This window comes from Myotis nattereri (genome assembly GCF_964212035.1).
Source record: "Myotis nattereri genome assembly, chromosome: 5".
Classification (NCBI taxonomy): Eukaryota; Metazoa; Chordata; class Mammalia; order Chiroptera; family Vespertilionidae; genus Myotis; species Myotis nattereri.
This window is the reverse complement of record NC_138080.1, coordinates 27,786,618-27,805,026: the sequence shown is the minus strand read 5'-3', so window position 1 is coordinate 27,805,026 and position 18,409 is coordinate 27,786,618. Positions and strand designations below refer to the sequence as shown.

The 18,409-nt window shown below is 47.5% G+C and overlaps 1 protein-coding gene across 1 annotated transcript in view; it reads right to left on the bottom strand.

The window, feature by feature from the left end:
• Positions 1-10,752, bottom strand: part of LOC308520471 (complement C3-like) — a gene marked incomplete at its 5' end in the record, with an annotated part of 42,778 nt that extends 32,026 nt beyond the window's left edge. Inside the window, 17 exons of the mRNA XM_081093030.1 lie at positions 697-897; positions 1,039-1,110; positions 1,355-1,484; positions 1,867-2,028; positions 2,392-2,595; positions 2,726-2,935; positions 3,379-3,528; positions 3,621-3,736; positions 3,953-4,082; positions 4,179-4,281; positions 4,508-4,598; positions 4,690-4,772; positions 4,876-4,970; positions 8,637-8,707; positions 8,804-8,969; positions 9,775-9,967; positions 10,679-10,752. Of these exons, the coding sequence (XP_080949156.1) occupies positions 697-897; positions 1,039-1,110; positions 1,355-1,484; positions 1,867-2,028; positions 2,392-2,595; positions 2,726-2,935; positions 3,379-3,528; positions 3,621-3,736; positions 3,953-4,082; positions 4,179-4,281; positions 4,508-4,598; positions 4,690-4,772; positions 4,876-4,970; positions 8,637-8,707; positions 8,804-8,969; positions 9,775-9,967; positions 10,679-10,752 (2,251 nt within the window). The remainder of the gene's footprint in view (positions 1-696; positions 898-1,038; positions 1,111-1,354; positions 1,485-1,866; positions 2,029-2,391; positions 2,596-2,725; positions 2,936-3,378; positions 3,529-3,620; positions 3,737-3,952; positions 4,083-4,178; positions 4,282-4,507; positions 4,599-4,689; positions 4,773-4,875; positions 4,971-8,636; positions 8,708-8,803; positions 8,970-9,774; positions 9,968-10,678) is intronic.
• Between the last annotated feature and the right edge of the window lie 7,657 nt (positions 10,753-18,409).

Here is an 18,409-nt window from a genome sequence, read left to right as displayed (position 1 = left end):
TCTCATGTATGTGAAGATATGGCTTGTATATCTCATGTATGTGAAGATATGGCCTGTATATCTCATGTATGTGAAGAGTGTGAGAGTCACAGAGAGACCCTGGGGGTTGGGCAGATGGGAGGAGGCTGAAGAGACACAACCAGACACACCAATGCAATGTGTGATTCTGAACTGGGTCCTATTCATATAGAGAAATAAAATAATTTAAAATGTGGCAAAATTTGAGTGGAGTCTGTGAATTACTTGGTGGAAAGGAATTCACGTTAATGTCCTGATGCTGAACATTGTGCTGGGGTGTTTAGGAGAATATCTTTGCTGCCTAAAAAATCCTCACTAAACAATTCAGAACTATGGGGGCATCCAACAGCTCAAGTGAGGGAAAGGTTTTTAACCCGCACAAGTTTGTGAGTTAAAGGCTGTTTAAAGAAAAAAAGATCATTATTTTTGCGTTGGTCGCCAGCGGAGCCACTGGGCAAGTTTCCCAATCTTCCTTAGGTTTTAAGCAGAAGCATTCTTTTTGTTACTTTTCATCCTGTAATTGATAACGTAATTTCCCTCAGTTTCACAAGCCGCTCACACTTGCCTTTGCTCTTGGAAGCAAATTTGAACCACACAATTTCCAGTCCACAGTGATGGGCACCTCCCCCTCCCACCACCACAAGCCCTCAGGCAGGCCCCCCAGGCCACAGGACTCACTCCTGGCCAGGCCCAGGTCGCTGTCCCGGCTGTGCTCCAGCCGCTGCTGGGTGATGTAGTTGCAGCAGTCCAGGAAGGCGTCCACGCAGGCCTTGCCCTGGAGGATGAACTGTGCCCTGCGCTGGCACGGGTACTTCATGGGGTTCTCCCGCATACCGTCCTCACAGCACTTGCGCAGCTCCTTGCTGGGGTACTGACCCGCTGTGGGAACAGCCCCCAGTCAAGTCCCCACGGGGCATCCCAGGGAGGACCTGCCCAGGTCCAGGCCATCCCCTCCTCCCACTTTGCTGGGATCTCTATGGACAGGGTGTAAGGGTGGGGGAGGTGGATGAGGGCTCCCACCTTTGCCCATCCTCTTCTCCATGAGCTGCACTGAGCGGCGGCGCCGGGTGGCTGGTTTCGGGCACGCCAAATCTGAGGGGCAGGTGGAAGGAACAAGATGGGTTAAGCACTGACTGCCTGTCCTTGGTTTACTCCTCACAGTAGCTGCGAGGTGGGAGTGTTACTGCTCCCATTTAACAGATGTAGACACTGAGGCTCAGAGAGGAGAGCGATTTGCTAGTTGGTGGTAGAGGCAGGACTGACACCAGGGTCCCGGACCCCATCTGGGAGGTGGAAGTGCTGCCCCTCCCTGGGAGTCCACTGGTTGACTCCTCACCTGACCGCTGCTCCGTCTGCAGGCCTTTGCTGGTCTGGAAGACCAGCCCGGCATCCGTAAAGACACCTGCATAGTTCTTTCCACTGCCCGACGTGCAGCCAATGTCTGCCTTCTCCACTGTGTCCCAGATCTGCAGGGTGAGGAGGGGACAAGGGCAGGCTGAGGCCAGGCCACAGGGCCTGGGTCACTGCACCAACACATCCACCCAACCTCTCTACCATCCTCATCCCGGGCCCAGACACTCCACAGTGGATGATCGGAGTGTGCTGCTGTGGGACTCAGAGCTGTGCCCTTTACCATGACTGTCCCCAACTTAGACCCTGTCCATCCACATTTCCATCTGCAACTTGAAACTCAACCCATCCTCATGTCTGTGTCCATTTTGGCCTCTGCACTCAACCCACACTCAATCTCACATCACTGGTTGTCCCCAGCACCATTCCCACCTCAACCCAACTCCATCTCTTTGCCTCTGCCATCTTTTAGCCAACCTCAGTGACATGGGGACATACCTTTTTCTGAGTCAACTGGTTCTTCTTATTCAGCACAAACACGCCCTTGTCCACGGCCACCAGCCCCACTCGAGCCCCCTGGTTACCCTCGATCTTGAGCAATATCGGATCTCTAGGTAGATGCAGATGCTTTTCGTCCATCATGGCACTTTTCACCACCAGCTGTGAGGAGGTGGGAGGGGCAGGAGGGAGAAGTCAGAGCAGCAGGTCCCCAGCCTTGGTCGGGAGAGGACAGAAGGGGTCCTGGTCTGGTCTGAAAGGAGAGAAAGGTGGAGACAGAGAGAGAAGAAGGAAGACGCACAAAACCAGCATCAGGTAGAAAGTCAAGGAAAGAGAAAATTGGCAGCAAGAGAGATACTGAGACTAATACAGGGAAGAAAACAAGATGGAAAAGGAGAAGAGAGAGGCACGAACTCTATGAGCAGAGGAGAGAAATGGGTTCAGAAGGACAGAGAGAGGCAGACAGAGAAAGCCATGGCTGGGCTGAGAGTCACAAGATGGGCACAGAGACTCAGGAACGCTTACCGTGCCCACACATGAATCTTTGACATCCACCCACACGGAATCAGCCACCACCTCCCTCTGGCCTCCATTGTTCAGCGTGTAATAGGCCACCAGGCGGAAGGAAGGAATAAACTCTGTCGTGATGGTCAGAGGCAGCACCACCAGGACCTGGCCGGGCTCTCGCACCTGGCGTCCCACCTTCAACAGCTTCCCCTTGTTCATGACCTTGGGAGACAGGTTGGCAGAAGGATCAGGAAGGCAGGAGGGAAGATGGGAGGATCTGGAATGGGGTAGGGCTCCGAGGGCTAGAAAAGTGAGGAGGAGGGAGAGCTGGGGGTTGTAGGAAGCCACGCACCAGGTAGGTGAAGTATCGGACATTGGCATCCAGGTCGGGGTCCACTTGCAGGACAAAGTTGACATTGAGTGTGTCCCCTGGCTTGAGCTCCGTGGCGGGTGTGGAGAGGTGCAGGTAGTTGTTGGAGTTGCCCATCGTACTGTAGGGTAGGGCCTGCATCTGATTGGTAGCCTGTCTTCCCTCAGGGAGACCCTCCTTCATTGTGCATACCTGAGCAGGGAGACAGGGATGCATGCTGCCGACCTGAGTTGTCCATGTCCTAACGCCTGGCACCTGGCAATATGGCACCTTGTGTGATAGGAGGGACTTTGCAGATGGGATGGAGTTAAGGAACTGGACATGGGCAGACTATTTTAGGTTGCCCAGGCACGTTAATGTCATCCCATGGGTCCTTATAAGACATCCATGCAGGTGACAGGAGGCCCTGTATAAATGGCAGGAGGACCCTCTATCCAGATGGCAGGACTCCCATGTGCAGACAAGACTCCTCTATGCAAATGAAACACCTCTATGTGAATGGCAAGATCCATTTATGCAAATGAAAGGACCCCAACTATACACATGGTAAGATCCCTTTGTACAACCATTAGAAGCAGCTGTACAAATAAAGTCCTCTGTTTCCCTGGGGTGGGGACCTGCTGGTGCAGACTCACAGTGATCAACAGGGGCTTCAGGCTCTTGTGTGTGTTGATGGTGAGCTTAGCCAGGCCATCATCCCGGGTCACAGAATGCACTTGATTGGAGCCCTGAGTGGCCACGGGAATGCGACCAGCTGGGGAGCCATCGGGGTTGGTCACATACACCTGTGGATGCAGGGAAAGGTGGAGGGGGTTCAGCAGACTCAGAGATGTGGCCAGTGCTCAGGAGTGGGGTGCAACCTTGCCCTGGGTCTCACCATGAGTTCAAAGGGCATGGTGGGTTTGAAGAACCTGGGCGTCTTGGTGAAGTGGATCTGGTAGGGGGAGGTCACGATGGGGATCCCGCTGCGCTCTGCCTCCACCATGTCGCTGCCTGAGGGGGTCAGCTGTGAGGGTGTGTTCCTGGGCCACCCTTCAGGCCAGGTTTCCCCCTGCATTGGACCCTGATGCCTTCATATCAGATCTCCCTCCTCAGACGGGGCCTCTACCATAAGACTCACCCCACCTTCATTCTGGCCTCAGTTGGGCCTCCCCTCTCAGACTGGATTGCATGGTGGAACTGAGCCTCCACCTTCCGCCCAGGCCTCACCTGAGTGTAGGATGACGGTGACAGACACATACAATGACTTTCCCACGAGGGCAGCTTCTCCCGGGGGCTGCGGAGCCGCACTCAGCAGGACCTCTCGGCTCAGCAGAGCCTCTCCAGTGCCATCCTTGATCTGAGAGAGGAAATGAGGGCTCACAGGGGAGGAGATTCAGAGAGTGAGAGGGAAGGGTTCAGAGTGGGGGAAGTTCTGGGGGCGTCTAGTAGGTACCTGAACACGGGTGAGTGACTGGGACAGTGAATTCCTCTGGTCACCATCCTGGACCCCAAAGATGACAAAGGCTGTTCCTTCCACATTCTTCCCATACAAGAACCTGCACAGAGAGGAGTCTCAGATTCTCCCTCCAAAAAGCTGAGTCTCCCCCCAAACTTCCACTGGCCACAGAGAGGACCCAGAATCCCCAACCCCTCACCTCACCCTCACCAGCCCCTCACCCGGCCCCTCATCTGGTCCCCCCTGATGCCTCACCTGGTCTCTCACCTGATCCCTCACCTGGTCCCTCACATAGTCCTCACCTGACCCCTCTCCTGGCCCCTCACCTGGCTGTGATGGTGACCTCCAGGCCCTTAGGGTCATCAATGTAGTAGAATTTCTCTGCAGGCTCCACTTGGACCTCAAAACTAGGCAGCACTGGGGGTGGGGGGGAGAGAGACAGCACTGTGAGGGGCCGGCACTGAGCCAGCATTATGGGGCCCACACCCTGGCTCCCTCCTTCTCTTACCATATTCCTTCACCTCAAACTCAGCCGAGAAGACCTGCTGTGGCGAATCTTCATAGTGGGCTTTTATCTTCCACTGCCCCATGCTGTGGGGAAGGCAGGTGAGTGATCTGGTCAGACCTGGCAGCCCCCCACTCCTTCTCCTGGGATAGGGGAGCCCCAAACCCACTCCTGGAGGGCCTGACGTACTTGACCAGCTCCGGGATGTTCCAAGAAAAGGCCAAGATGCCAAAGTAGTTTTGAGAAGAGAGGGGTTCCCGCTTGATGGGAATGCCTTCGGGCGTCTGTAGATAGACAGGGAGGGGTGTGGTTCTTCAGAGCAGGCTTAGCCCCTTGGCCCTGCTCTCCCGCTCTGTGTCTGGACACTCTCTCTGTCATGTCTACAGCAGCAGCGGCTAAGAACGTGGACCTGAGTTGGACAGCCCGGGTTCAAATCCCACTGTGCCACCTACAAGCTGTGTGACCTTGGGCAAGTTACTTAACTTCTCTGTGCTCAATGTGCATATCTAAAAACTGGAGATAAATACAGCCCCTCCGGCTTGGGACAGTGTTCATGTAAGCAGGAGATCATTATGATGACTTTTCCCCTACTATTAAGAATCACTAAAATGTATTGCCTACTTTTATGCAAGGCCCTGTGCTGAGCATTTGATTTGTGCTAAGCCATACATAATTGCTCTGTTCAACCTTTTGTCCTACAAGAATAGCAAGCTGGTGTACACTTATCATTTCATTTCTTGTCAACAGTTAAACATCGGGAGACACCACAAAGACATCTGGTTCTCTGGCTTCTCTTGGAAACCAGGGTAACTGGATACCGCCCCGCTGTCGGCCCAGGTGACATTTCGCTTCTTCCTGTCTCCCTCCCTGACTCCTTTCTCCCATCACTTTGTGTTTAGCCCCTCCATATGCCAAGCACTTTCTTGAATTCAGGAATAAGGCCCTGAACAAACAGATAAAAACTCTTTCCTGTAGCTCTCCCTCTCCCTTCCTCTCTGAAATCAATAAATATATATTAAAAAAACAAAAACAAATCTCTGTCCTGTATGGGAATTGAGGTTCCATAGAGGTTGGTGAAGGGGGCAATTAATAAATGAATAAGTCCAATTTACAGGATGCCAAAAGGATGGCAGGAAGAGAGAGTGGAGTGCATGTGTGAATGGGAGGGGGCTGAAAATTTACAGGAGCTCAGAAAGGCCTCACTGTAAAATTGGGGCATTCGTGATATCTAAACAAAGTCTTGAAGGAGATAAGGGACCAGTAGTGTGCATATTTGGAGGAAGATTGTTTTCTGGGCCGAAAAAACAACCAGTGCAAAGGCCCTGGGGCAGGAGAGTCTGCCTCGTGTGTCTGAGGAACAGGGAAGTGGCCTGTGTGGCTGGAATAGAGTGAGTGAGAGGGAGAGTGGGAGGAAGTAATGGCAGGAAAGGGACAAGGGAGATCATTCAGGGCCTTGCACGTCATGGGGAGGACTTCAGTTTTTTTTAATATCTATATATTTTTGATATCAGAGAGGAAGGGAGAGGAAGAGAGAGAAACATCAATGATGAGAGAGAATCACTGTTTGGTTGCCTCCTGCATGCCCCACACAGAAGATCTAGCCTGCAAACTGGCCGTGTGCCCTGACTGGAATCGAACCTTGACCTCTTGGTTCATAGGTAGACAATCAACCACTGAGTCAGGCCTTGAGCTTTCATCTGGAGGGAGGGAGGAGTCCTGGAGGGCTGTGAGCAGAGGAGGGGCTGGACCAGTCTCAGGGGCTCACAGGCGCCTCCTGTCTACAGTACGCGGAAAAGACTACTACCCAGCATTATGTAACTACTCCAGTCTTCAGATGAGAAAACTCAGGCTCAGGAAGGTGAGTGACCTGGCCAGAGTCGCAGGGACCAGGGGTTTATCTGGAGGTGGAATTCACAGGTGCAAGCATTGCCCCATGCTGGCTCCCTGGGTCCCCGCCCATCTCTAGGCCTCTGTGCTGTGGTTCTATATATTTTTTTGCTTTAGGGCAAGCAAGCATGTCCAATTCTCGGCCGTAAGGCCACGTGCAGCCCACAAGGAATATTTTTGTGGCCCAGCCAATATAACAGTATGTAAGAAACATTTTAATAAAAGTTTCTTAACTTAATTTTTACAATATCCTCTTACACATAATCTTATCGAATAAAAGAGAAACATTCAAATTGACCCTACCTTTGCTACATTTACAAGCCACAGCCGCCAGCCAATCAGAGCGACTATATGCAAATTAATGCAACCAAGATGGCAGCCAGCAGCCATGGAGCTGGAGCAAGCAGGAGGCTTGGTTGCCCCTGCGATGGAGGAAGCCAAGTTTCCCACCTGCCCTGGCCGGCTGTTGTCTCCGCTCAAGGCAACAAAGTTTCAATTATAGAAGAAAAATAAATCCCAGATACCTGCTTCCAGCCAGCCTCCACTGGGAACTTGGGTGGCTGGGGGCTGTGGCCAGACTACAAACAGCCATCAGCCCCTCACCCAGGGTGGCCACACCCTCATGAGGTGAGGGTCCCCGCTGGGGGGCTTGGCCAGCCTGCAAACAGCCATCAACCCCTCACCCAGGCTGGCCAGGCACCCCAGCGGGGACCCCCACCCTGAAGGGGCTATGGCCAGCCTGCAAACAGCCATTAGCCCCTCACCCAGCTGGTCACACCCTCATGGGGTGAGGATCCCCTTGTGGGGATAGGCGAGCCTGCAAACAGCCATCAGCCCCTCACAAACCCTTGCCAGGCACCCCAGCGGGGACACCCACCTTGAAGGGGCTGTGGCCAGTCTGAAAATGGCCCTCAGCCCCTCACCCAGGCTGGCCAGGCACCCCAGAAGCACCCCCACCCTGATCCGGGACACCCTTCAGGGCAAACCCGCCACCGCCACCCATGCACCAGGCCTCTACCCTATATAATAAAAGGGTAATATGCAAATTGACCCTAACAGCAAAATGACTGGGAATGATTGGTCACTATGACACACACTGACCACCAGGGGGCAGATGCTTGATGCAGGGGCTGCCTCCTGGGGGTCAATGCACTCCCACAGGTGGTCAGTGCAGTCTGCTCAGCCACAAGCCAGGCTGATGGCTGCCAGTACAGCAATGGTGGCGGGAGCCTCTCCTGCCTCCTCAGCAGCGCTAAGGATGTCCGACTGCAGCTTAGACCTGCTCCCTGCTGGCAAGTGGTCATCCCCTGCATGCTCCCAGGCTGCCAGAGGGATGTCTGACTACCAGCTTAGGGCCAATCCCCCAGGGAGCGGGCCTAAGCCAGCAGGTGGACATCCCCCGAGGGGTCCCAGACTATGAGATGGCACAGGCTGGGCTAAGGGACCCCCCGAGTGCACAATTTTTTGTGTACCGGGCCTCTAGTTATTAATAATGATCTACAACGTTCACTAATGATTAATTACTATAATCGTGTTGCATTCATTTCCCTTATGCATCTTACATGCAGCACACCCTTTCTGTCTACTAATACTAACAACAAATATTTTAGCAGCTGATTGCCGTGTCATTAGTCTTGGACTGACTTGCTGGGTGTGTGCAACAGGAAATATTTCGCGTTCAGAGAACAAGAAAAATAGGTTTATTTGCATTATGCTTATTAATTTGTGCAGTTATTCAGTGTCTGGCAAGTTAATGTCCAAAAAATATTAATTTTTATTAAAATGTTCCCTTATTTTATGTTAACAATTACTCATTTATTTCAGCCTTGTGTAATCAGCATGTCTCTATTGAAATAAACCTACATTTCTATGAAAATTGAAGCTTTTGTTTTTTATGCAGCCCACATAAACTTACAGCTTGTTTACTTGGCCCATGTTAGCCTTTGAGTTGACATGCTTGCATTAGAGTCTTTCCTAGTATCTCATTATCTCTCTCAAACTCTCTCTTAGTCTCTCCTTGAGTCTCTGCCCCAAGTGAGTATGGGGGTCCGGCTGACTGGTACCTCAATGCTGACGATAACCGTCCGGCCCACGGGCAGCAGCTCATTGTCCACAGTGAAGATCCGATACAGGACTAGAAGGTGGCAGGAGAGAAAGGGACAACTCAGTGAGGCCCTGGCCCTCCCAATGACCCAGCCCCAGCCCTCTGAGCCACCCACCGGCCCCTTACCTGTGGAGCCTGGGGTGTAGATGGTCTTGTCTGTCTGGATGAAGAGATACCCGCTCTGGAAGCTGACTAGCACCACCTTCTCCACTGGTGGGGCATTCCCAAAGGCCGCCTGGACAGTCACAAACTTGTTCCCCTTCTGTGATTTTAACTCCTTGCTGGCCGGGATCTAGGCATGGAGGGGGGAGGGCGTGAGGGGGGGTCTGGTCCAGGGCCCTTGCCCACCGTCCAACCTCTGGGCCTTCGGCTGGGCCCACATCTGCCCCTCCTCACAACAGAGCCTGCCCCTCACTGCTGCCTGGTCTCTCTGGTTAGCCCGGGTTTGGGGGGAGGAGGGGACTCAGAGAGGGGCAAGGGCAAGAGACGGGCTAGGGGTCAGAAAGAGGAATGGAAAGGGGATCAGAGAGGGGCTCAGAGGATGGAGGGCTCAGTAGTGGAAGGGGGCCCAGAAAGGGGAGGAGACTCAGAGAGGAGAGGGGCTTGAGGGAAGAGAGGGCTTGGAGGGGAAAGGGCTCTGAAAGGAGGGGCACAGAGATTGTTGGCTTGGAAGGGAAGGGGCTAAGAGTGAGGGAGGGGCTCAGAAGGGGGCGGGGCCAGTAGAAGGAGGGGCCCAAATGGGGAGGGGAATGAAAGAAGGAAGGGCTGCCCTGGCTGGTGTTGCTCATTTGGTTGGAGCTTGGGCCTGTGCACCAAAAAGTCACCAGGTTTAACTCCTGATCAGGGCACATACCCGGGTTTCGGGTTAGATTCCCCAGCCAGAGTGTGTACTGGAGGCAACTGATCATGTTTCTCTCTCTCTCTCTCTCTCTCTCTCTCTCTCTCTCTCTCTCTCTCTCTCTGTTTTACTCTCCATGAAAGCATATTCTCATGATAATATAAAGAAAAGGGAAGGACTAAGGAAGGGGCAGGGCGCATAGGTGAGGCTCTGGAATGGGAAGAAGACCCATAGGGGCGACTCCAATGTGCGCACCCACCTTGATGGTGACGGTGCTCAGGTAGCCATTGGCGCGGTTCAGAGTGGTGTCCTTGCTGGACAGCACCTGCTTCTTGCCTGGGAAGTCGTGTACCGTAACCTTGACAGGAATGTTACCTGTCCCACCGTGGGCCTCCAGTACCACCGTCTCCTCATTCTCCAGCCGCAGGATGTTGGGGGTGATTATGGAGAACCTGTGGGAGGAGTGCACGGGGTCAGCCCAGGGACCTGACATTTCAACCCGCATGGGGGTCTCCCCAGTCCCTGGTCCTGCAGGAACCTCAAAACCACAACCAGCAATTATTTAGACTTCCAATACCATAATTGAAGAACACACATATGTACTCATGACACCCAGATCCCTAAATCTTTAAACACCCTAAGTCTCTAAACACCCAGACCCTCAGGCACCCCAACTATACATACCCAAACTCACATATACCAAATCTTTGGACCCCAAATCCTTGAACACCCCAAGCCTCTACCTAAACCTTTATCACCCAGCCCTATAAGGACAACTAAATCCACCCCCACCCCCAGCCAACATAACCCCATGCCACAGCTCCACACACGTTGAAACCCATAAATCCAGAAGCTGCAAACTCCCAAATCATGTAAAGTCAATCTACCACATCCACAGAATCCCCAAACACCACCTGCACTCTGAACCTACAGACCCCCAGCTTCATAAACATCCACACACCCCTCTACACAATACCTGGATTTCACAAACACCCAACCCACAGACTCTCAAAGTCACAGGCAGCCCCATCTATTAGCATTCCACCCCACTAACTCCTCCTCCACAGGCATAATGCACCCTGAATTCTACAAGGACCTGAACCCACAAATGCCCACTTCACCTCAGAAGTTGCCTTGCTTGGGGCAGGGTCATGACTACTCACATGGGGTCCCCCAGGACCAGGGGGAGACTGCTCAGCAGCAGCAGCAGCAGGCTGGGACCTGAGGCAGGCCCCATGGTACAGGGACAGTGAAGGGACAGAGGGACAGAGGGACTGAGGGTCGGAGGGAGAGGACAGGGAGGACTGAGCAGAGGCTGCTGGAGGCCTCCTTTTATCTGGCTCCCGCCTTTCCCCTACTCTGCCCAGCCCTCTACTGCCCATGGCCTCTCCCCTTTCTGAGGCTGCCCCAGATTTCTCAATAGTTTCCTAATTCCCTCGGCCAGCAAGTCCTGGAGTAAATAACCTGAGGACATGTCCTCCTCCAACAGAAGCACAAGTGCACCCTGCCCTGGCCTTCCTCGGGGACAAGGCCAGTGGGTGAACAGGGACCTTTCCCTGTTACACCCACATTGTAGTGGAGGAACTCTGAGGGCAAGGGCCTCCCCCCTCCCCACCTCAGAAGTCTTGACTTGGCCCAGTCCAGTTTCGTCCATGGACTTATTAACCAAACCTTTCCTAGGAGTCTACTTCCAGAGTCTTCCATGCTGAGGTAGAGTGGGGGACAGACTCTAGCACAGACACTCCTAGCCATCTGTAGTGTGATCTCAAGTGGAGAAGAACTCTGCTTCTTGGAGGGTCAGAGAATGTTTCTTGCGGGAAGGGACAATTCAGCTGGGCTTTGAAGTGTGCATAGGAGTTCACTGCCCAGATGAGCATGTTTTATAGGGCAATAGGAGCCTGGAGCTCCCTTCACCTACTCTTGTCAGGATGCCTGAATAGCTATGATGTTTTAAAAAGTAATATTTGTGGACCATTGCTAGCTTTTGCATTTGTTTTATATCGGCAACCTCTTAGGATATTATTATTAAAAAATATATTTATTTTTTGTGTTGATAGGTAATATATTCATATGATTTAGCATGTAAAAGGTAGAAATATATATATAGGGAAAATATAATCTTCTCCTGGGCCTGTTACCACCAATCCAGGTCCCAGACATAACCATGTAATAAAGGATCATGATTTATCTCCACAGATATCGCTTGCATTTATAAATGTCCACATGTTGTCGGAACTAATATTGGCATGCTCAACACACAATCCTTGTAGTCCCCCTGAGTCATACCTTGTTTCTTTATAAACAGCTAGAGACTGTGGATTAGTAGGGCACAGAGAACTTCTACTTAAAAGGACTGCCTCACAGTACATTGTGTGAAAGTCACGGCCTCCAACTGATGGACAGACTTTCTCGGATTGCAAACCGTACTCTTGCCACTTCGACTAAAAATAGTGGTGGAGTAAGTGGATGCTGCACTGACATGCTCCCACGATCAAACTGGAATTAAAACTAAAATATGGAAAAACTTCTTGAATAATCAACAGAGACTCACTGGGGAGAACCCTGATAACCGAGGATGGAAAGTGGAGACAACATAGGGACTGGTAGGAGGCAGGAGGTGCAAAAGGACTGTCCAGGCTCCCAAAGACAGAAACTGGAGTTCTGCAGAGATATCTCAACTGTGGGGTGGGGGAGGGGACGGGGGGAGGGTTGGTGGAGGGTTTGAATCAAATCCCCAAGCTGTGAAAAGCAGTGGGGTTGCTGTCTGACAGGGAAAGAAGTCTAGAAATTCAGGCATCCTCTTAAAGGGCCAATGCACAAAATTCCTGTAGAGCCACTCACCTTGAGCTCTGGAAGAGGGAAGGCAGAGTAAACTGGAGCTGTGGGAGCAGGAGACAGGGTTGAGAGCTCTGGGTTTAGAGGTCAGAAGGCAGACACCCCAGTTTCCTGTGCTGAGTCATTACCTTATGCTGTGGAGGTCATCTTTCTAATGCAGACAACTGCTATCTAGGTGGTTTGGCATGGGAAAAAACTATTGGAAAACACCTAGACCCATAATGTGGTTTTTCTGAGGCTCACTAAAAGAATGATAATAATAAGTATCCTCCCTGCAGAAGCAATTGCCCCATCCTGCTGGAAAAAAACTCTCACTAAATCTGTGGACAATTGCCCGAGGGCTAGTCAAGACTAAATCCAATCAGTCTATAGGCATAGGTGGTCTCTGGAGGCTTTGAGTCTTTGCTTGATCTAATTAGTCAGAAACATCTTTTGACACTGTCCTGCACTAGAGATTGAGAGGCATAGAAAATCTACCTAATACATAGTCACAAACCCAAACAGGCAGACAAAAAGAAACAACACTCAAATGAAAGAATAAGAGAATTCTCCAGAAGAGGAGACAAATGAAATGGAGATAAGAAATTTATCTGATACAGAACTGGATAGTTCAGAATATCAATGGTAAAGATGCTCAACACAGTAAAAGAAGACATAGTAACTATGAAAACAGAAACAAAGAATGACATTGCACAAATAAAGGACACATTGGAGGACTACACAGCAGATTAGGAGAAGTTGAGAATCACATCAGTGAATTAGAAGACAGGGTAGAAAAAAAAATCACTCAATCAGAGAACCAAACATAAAAAATAATGGAAAAACAGGCCGACAGCATAAGAGAGCTGTGAAACAACAATATTTCAATAGGTGTGCCAGAGGAGGCAGAAAGTGAAAAAGGGATATAGAACATGTTTGAAGAAATAATGGTATAAAACCTCCCTACCTGGTAAAGAAAAAAGTCACACAATTCAGGAGGCACAGAAAGTCCCAAGCAAGAAGAACCCAACAGACCCATGCCCAACACAACATAATTAAAATGCCAAAAATTAAAGTCAAAATGAGAATCTTAAAGGCAACAAGAGAAAAGCAAACTGTTACCTACAAATGATGGCTTCATAAAAGAGTTTTACCAAACGCTCAAAGAAGAATTAACACCTACCCTCCTCAAATATTCCAAAAATCCAAGAAGGAACATTTCCAAGCTCCTTTTATGAGGCCAGCATTATCCTAATTCTAAACCAGATAAAGACACTACAAAGAAAGAGAATTAGAGGCCAATATCCCTGATGAACATAGATGCAAAATTCCTCAACAAAATATTAGCAAATGAGATGCAGCAGTATATTAAAAAGATCATACATCTTGACCAAGTGGAATTTACTCCAGGGCTCTAAGGCTAGTACAATATTTGCAAATCAATAAATGTGGTACATCATATAAACAAATTGAAAGACAAAAATCACATGATCATATCAATAGACACAGAAAAAGCATTTGACAAAATTCAACACCCATTTTTGATAAAAACTCTCAACAAAGTGGGAATAGAGAGAGCATATCTCAACATGATAAAGGCCATATATGAAAAACCTACAGCCAACATCATGGGCAAAAGCTAAAACCATTTGACTCAATGGGCAAAAGCTAAAACCACTTCCCCTAAGAACAGGAACAAGACAGGGATGTCTGTTTTCATCATTCTTATTCAACATAGTACTGAAAGTGCTAGCCACAGTTATCAGACAAGAAAAAGAAATAAAAGGCACTTAAATTGGAAAGGAGGAAGCAAAACTCTCATTATTTGTAGATGACATGATATTGTACATAGAAAACCCTAAAGACTCTACCAAAAAACTAGATTTAATAAATAAATTTGGCAATGTAGCAGGATACAAAATCAACACCCCCAAATCAATGGTTTCTTTTATACACTGATAATGAATTCTCAGAAAAAGAAACTAAACAAACAATCCTATTTACCATTGCAACAAAGAATTTAAGATACGTAGGAATACACTTAACCAAGGAGGTAACAGACATGTACACAGAAAACCATAGGATGTTGGAAAAAGAGATAGAAAAAGTTATAAATAAATGGAAGAATATTCCATGTTCTTGGATTGGTAGAATCAACATCATTAAAATGTCTATATTACCCAAAGGAATCTATAGATTCATCGCAATCCCCATTAAAATACCAATGGTAAACACAGAGCAGGGTAACGATTAAAGAACCAGCTCTGGGGAGTTGACCTCCCCAAACCAGTTTTAATTGCAACAGAGAAAATAAACCCTTGCTACTGGGTAGAGAAGCCGTATAGCCTCAGAGGCCAACCCAAAAACACTGCCACCCAGAGGCTGAGCCACAAACTGACGCTTAGCTAAACACAAATTAAGGCAGTCTGGGACACAAATACGGCCTGCTTTAAAATCAGGACTGTGGTTTACAACACGGAGGAACAGTGTATTGCAGGGAAATTCAACACTCTCCTGAATATCTGGCAAGACCAAGGCGAGCCAGACTAAAGAGTAGAAGAACCGAAGGACCTTCACTACTGCAAATTTTTTTCTTTTCTTTTTTCACCTTTTAACTAAGAAACCAATTTTTTTCTTCTTTTTCCATCACCTGATTTTACCCTTTTAATTACTACATTTTTATTTTTAACCAGTATTATTACCGCTACCATTTTACCATTTTTTAAATTGCCATTTTATTTTCTCTTTATTTTATATTGGGATTAGTGTTCTCCATTCTATTTTCATCATTCCTTTAGCATCAATTTTCCCTACCTCAATTTTACCTCTATGCTAAAACCCTCTTCCTCACTTTTCCCCTTTTGTTGTCCTGTTTCTCTTACCCTATTCCTGCTTTAAATTTTCCCAATTTCTTCTTTTTTCCCCTTGTCAAAATTTCACCCTACTTATATATCCTACTTCCACTCCACTGCTCTAAATCCTTATACACTTATCCCTTATCTTTCTTTACTATCCAAAATTTTTTTTCTCTTCTTTTATCTTTCTATTGTTTTGTTGCTGTTTGCTGATTGTTGAGTATATTGTTGTGTGTGTGTGTGTGTGTGTGTGTGTGTGTGTGTGTGTGTGTTGTTGGGTTTTTTGTGGGTTTTTTGGACTGGTTGTGAGGTTGTTTTTCTTTTTCTTTTTTTTTTTCTGCTGGTTTTTCCCCTCCCTCCACCCCCACCCCCCTGGTTATTTTTGTGCTTCTGTTTTCCCTTGCCTCTCTTGATATTATTGATTATTTGTAGTTTGCATTCATCTCCAGGGATCTGTTGCTAGAATTTGTTGGGATTAGTGGCGGTTCTATCAGAGTTTTCTCCTCAGATAAATAGTCTCTTCCCCTCTTCTACTTCATTCTCTCTTTTCGCTCTTTTTCTTTTCTTTTTTTCACCCCTCCTTTTTCCCAATTTCATTTTTGCACTCCTTTTTTTTCTTTCTTTTCTTTTATTTTCTTTTTACTCTTTTCTCTTTTTCTCTTCTTTTTTCCTTATCCCCTAATGCTCTTAATTCAGGTGGTCACCTTTATTAGGGGTTATTAATATCATAAATATATTTTTGTTCAGTGCCTGGCAACTTGTGCCTTGTTGTGTTGTATTATGTGCCCTTAAATCAATGCAGCAGATCCAAGCAACAGCAGCCTCCAGAGCACCACACCCTCTGAGGATCAGCAGTTGTACGTGAAGCCTCCCCCCACCAGCCAGAAAAGCCACCAAAGCTGTGAACAGCACCTACCAGAGGAGCTGATGCCAACTGAGGAGCAGCTGCTACCTCAACCGCCTGAGGAGCAACCACAGCCCAAGGAGCCACTCCCACCCAGGGAGCAGCGACTGAATGACTCAACGTCTAGATATGTCAGTGAGATCACACATGGGTAGACAAAGAAACCCCCAAAGGAAAGAAAAGGAGGGCTTGCCAGAAAAGCAGCTAAGTGATACCGAGGCACGCAACATGACAGAAAAAGAATTCAGAATAAGGGTCCTAGAGTGCATAAACCAGATGGAGGAAAAAATCAACAACATATACAAGAAGCAAGAAGAAACAGATGAAAAAATAAACTACTTATGCAAGAAGCAAGAAGAAACAGATGAAAAAATCAACAACTTAAGTAAGACCCAAGAAGAAATGAAGAGCAATATAGCTGCAATAAAAAACACCATTGAAAGTATCAACAGTAGACTAGGAGAAGCAGAGGACCGAATTAGTGAATTAGAAGACAAGGAAGCAAAACACACCCAAACTGTACTGCAATTGGAGAAAAAAATTAAAAGACAGGAGGAGAGCCTAAGGGAGCTTTGGGACAACATGAAAAGAAACAACATACAAATAATAGGGGTGCCAGAACAACAAAAAGAAAAAACAAGGATTAGAAAACCTACTCAAAGAAATAATATCAGAAAACATCCCTGAGGTGAGGAAGAAAAAAGTCACACAAGCACAGAGAGTCCCAAACAAGGTGAACCCGAAAAGACCCACACCAAGACACATCATAATTACCATGGCAAATGTTCAGGACGAAGAGAGAATCTTAAAGGCTGCAAGAGAGAGATGGAAAGTTACATACAAGGGATCTCCTATTAGATTATCAAATGATTTCTCAACAGAAACACATCAGGCCAGAAAAGAATGGACGGAAATTTACAAAATGATGCAAAGCAAAGGACTGAATCCAAGAATACTCTATCCAGCCAGGCTATCATTCAAAATTGAAGGGGAAATAAGAAGCTTCACAAAAAAAAAAAAAAAAAAAAGGCTAAGGGAGTTTATCACCACCAAGCCAGCAATGCAAGAAATGCTAAAGGGACTGGTGTAAAAAGAAGAAACAAAAAGCTCAGAAAGAAAACAGCCACACACAAAAAAAGAAATGTCTACAAACAAGTACCTTTCAATAATAACTCTAAACGTAAATGGACTAAATGCTCCAATCAAAAGACATGGAGTGGCTGAATGGATAAAAAACATGACCCATACATTTGCTGTCTACAAGAGACCCACCTCATTAGAAGGGACTCACACACGCTGAAAGTGAAGGGATGGAAAAATATCTTTCTGGCAAATGGAAAGGAAAAGAAAGCTGGGGTAGCAATACTTATATCAGACAAAATAGACCTCAAAGTGAAGGCCATAACAAGTGATAAGGAAGGCCACTTAATAATACTAAAGGGATCACTACAACAAGAAGATATAACCCTGGTAAACATATATGCACCCAATGCAGGAGCACCCAAATACATAAAAAAAAACTCCTGGAAGATATCAAAGGAGAGATCGACAACAGTACAATCATAGTAGGGGACTTTAATACACCACTGACATCACTGGATAAATCCTCTAGGCAAACACTCAGCAAAGAAACAGCAATTCTAAATGACTCACTAGATGAGATGGACTTAATTGATATCTTCAGAACGTTTCACCCCAAAGCCACGGAATATACATTCTACTCAAGTGCTCATAAGACACATTCAAAAATAGACCACATATTGGGTCACAAAAAAGTCTCCCCAAATTCAAGAAGATTGAAATCATACCAAGCATCTTCTCAGACCACGATAGCATAATATTAGAAATAAACTACAATAAAAACAACCCAAAATACTCAAACACTTGAAAGCTGAATAGCATGTTATTAAATATTGATTGGGTTACTAATGAGATCAAAGAAGAAATTAAAAACATCCTGGAAACTAATGACAATGAAAACACAACAACCCAAAACCTATGGGACACAATGAAAGCAGTCCTGAGAGGGAAGTTTATAGTTCTACAGGCCTATCTCAAAACACAAGAAAAAATGGTAGTAAATCAGCTAACTCTACAACTCAAAGAATTAGAAAGAGAGCAACAAGAAAAGCCCAGAGTGAGCAGAAGGAAGGAGATAATAAAGATTAGAGCAGAAATAAATGACATACAGACCAAAAAAACAATACAGAAAACCAATGAAACCAAGAGCTGGTTCTGTGAAAGGATAAACAAGATTGATGAACCTCTAGCCAGTCTCACAAGAAGCAAAGAGAGAGGACCCAAATAAACAAAATCAGAAA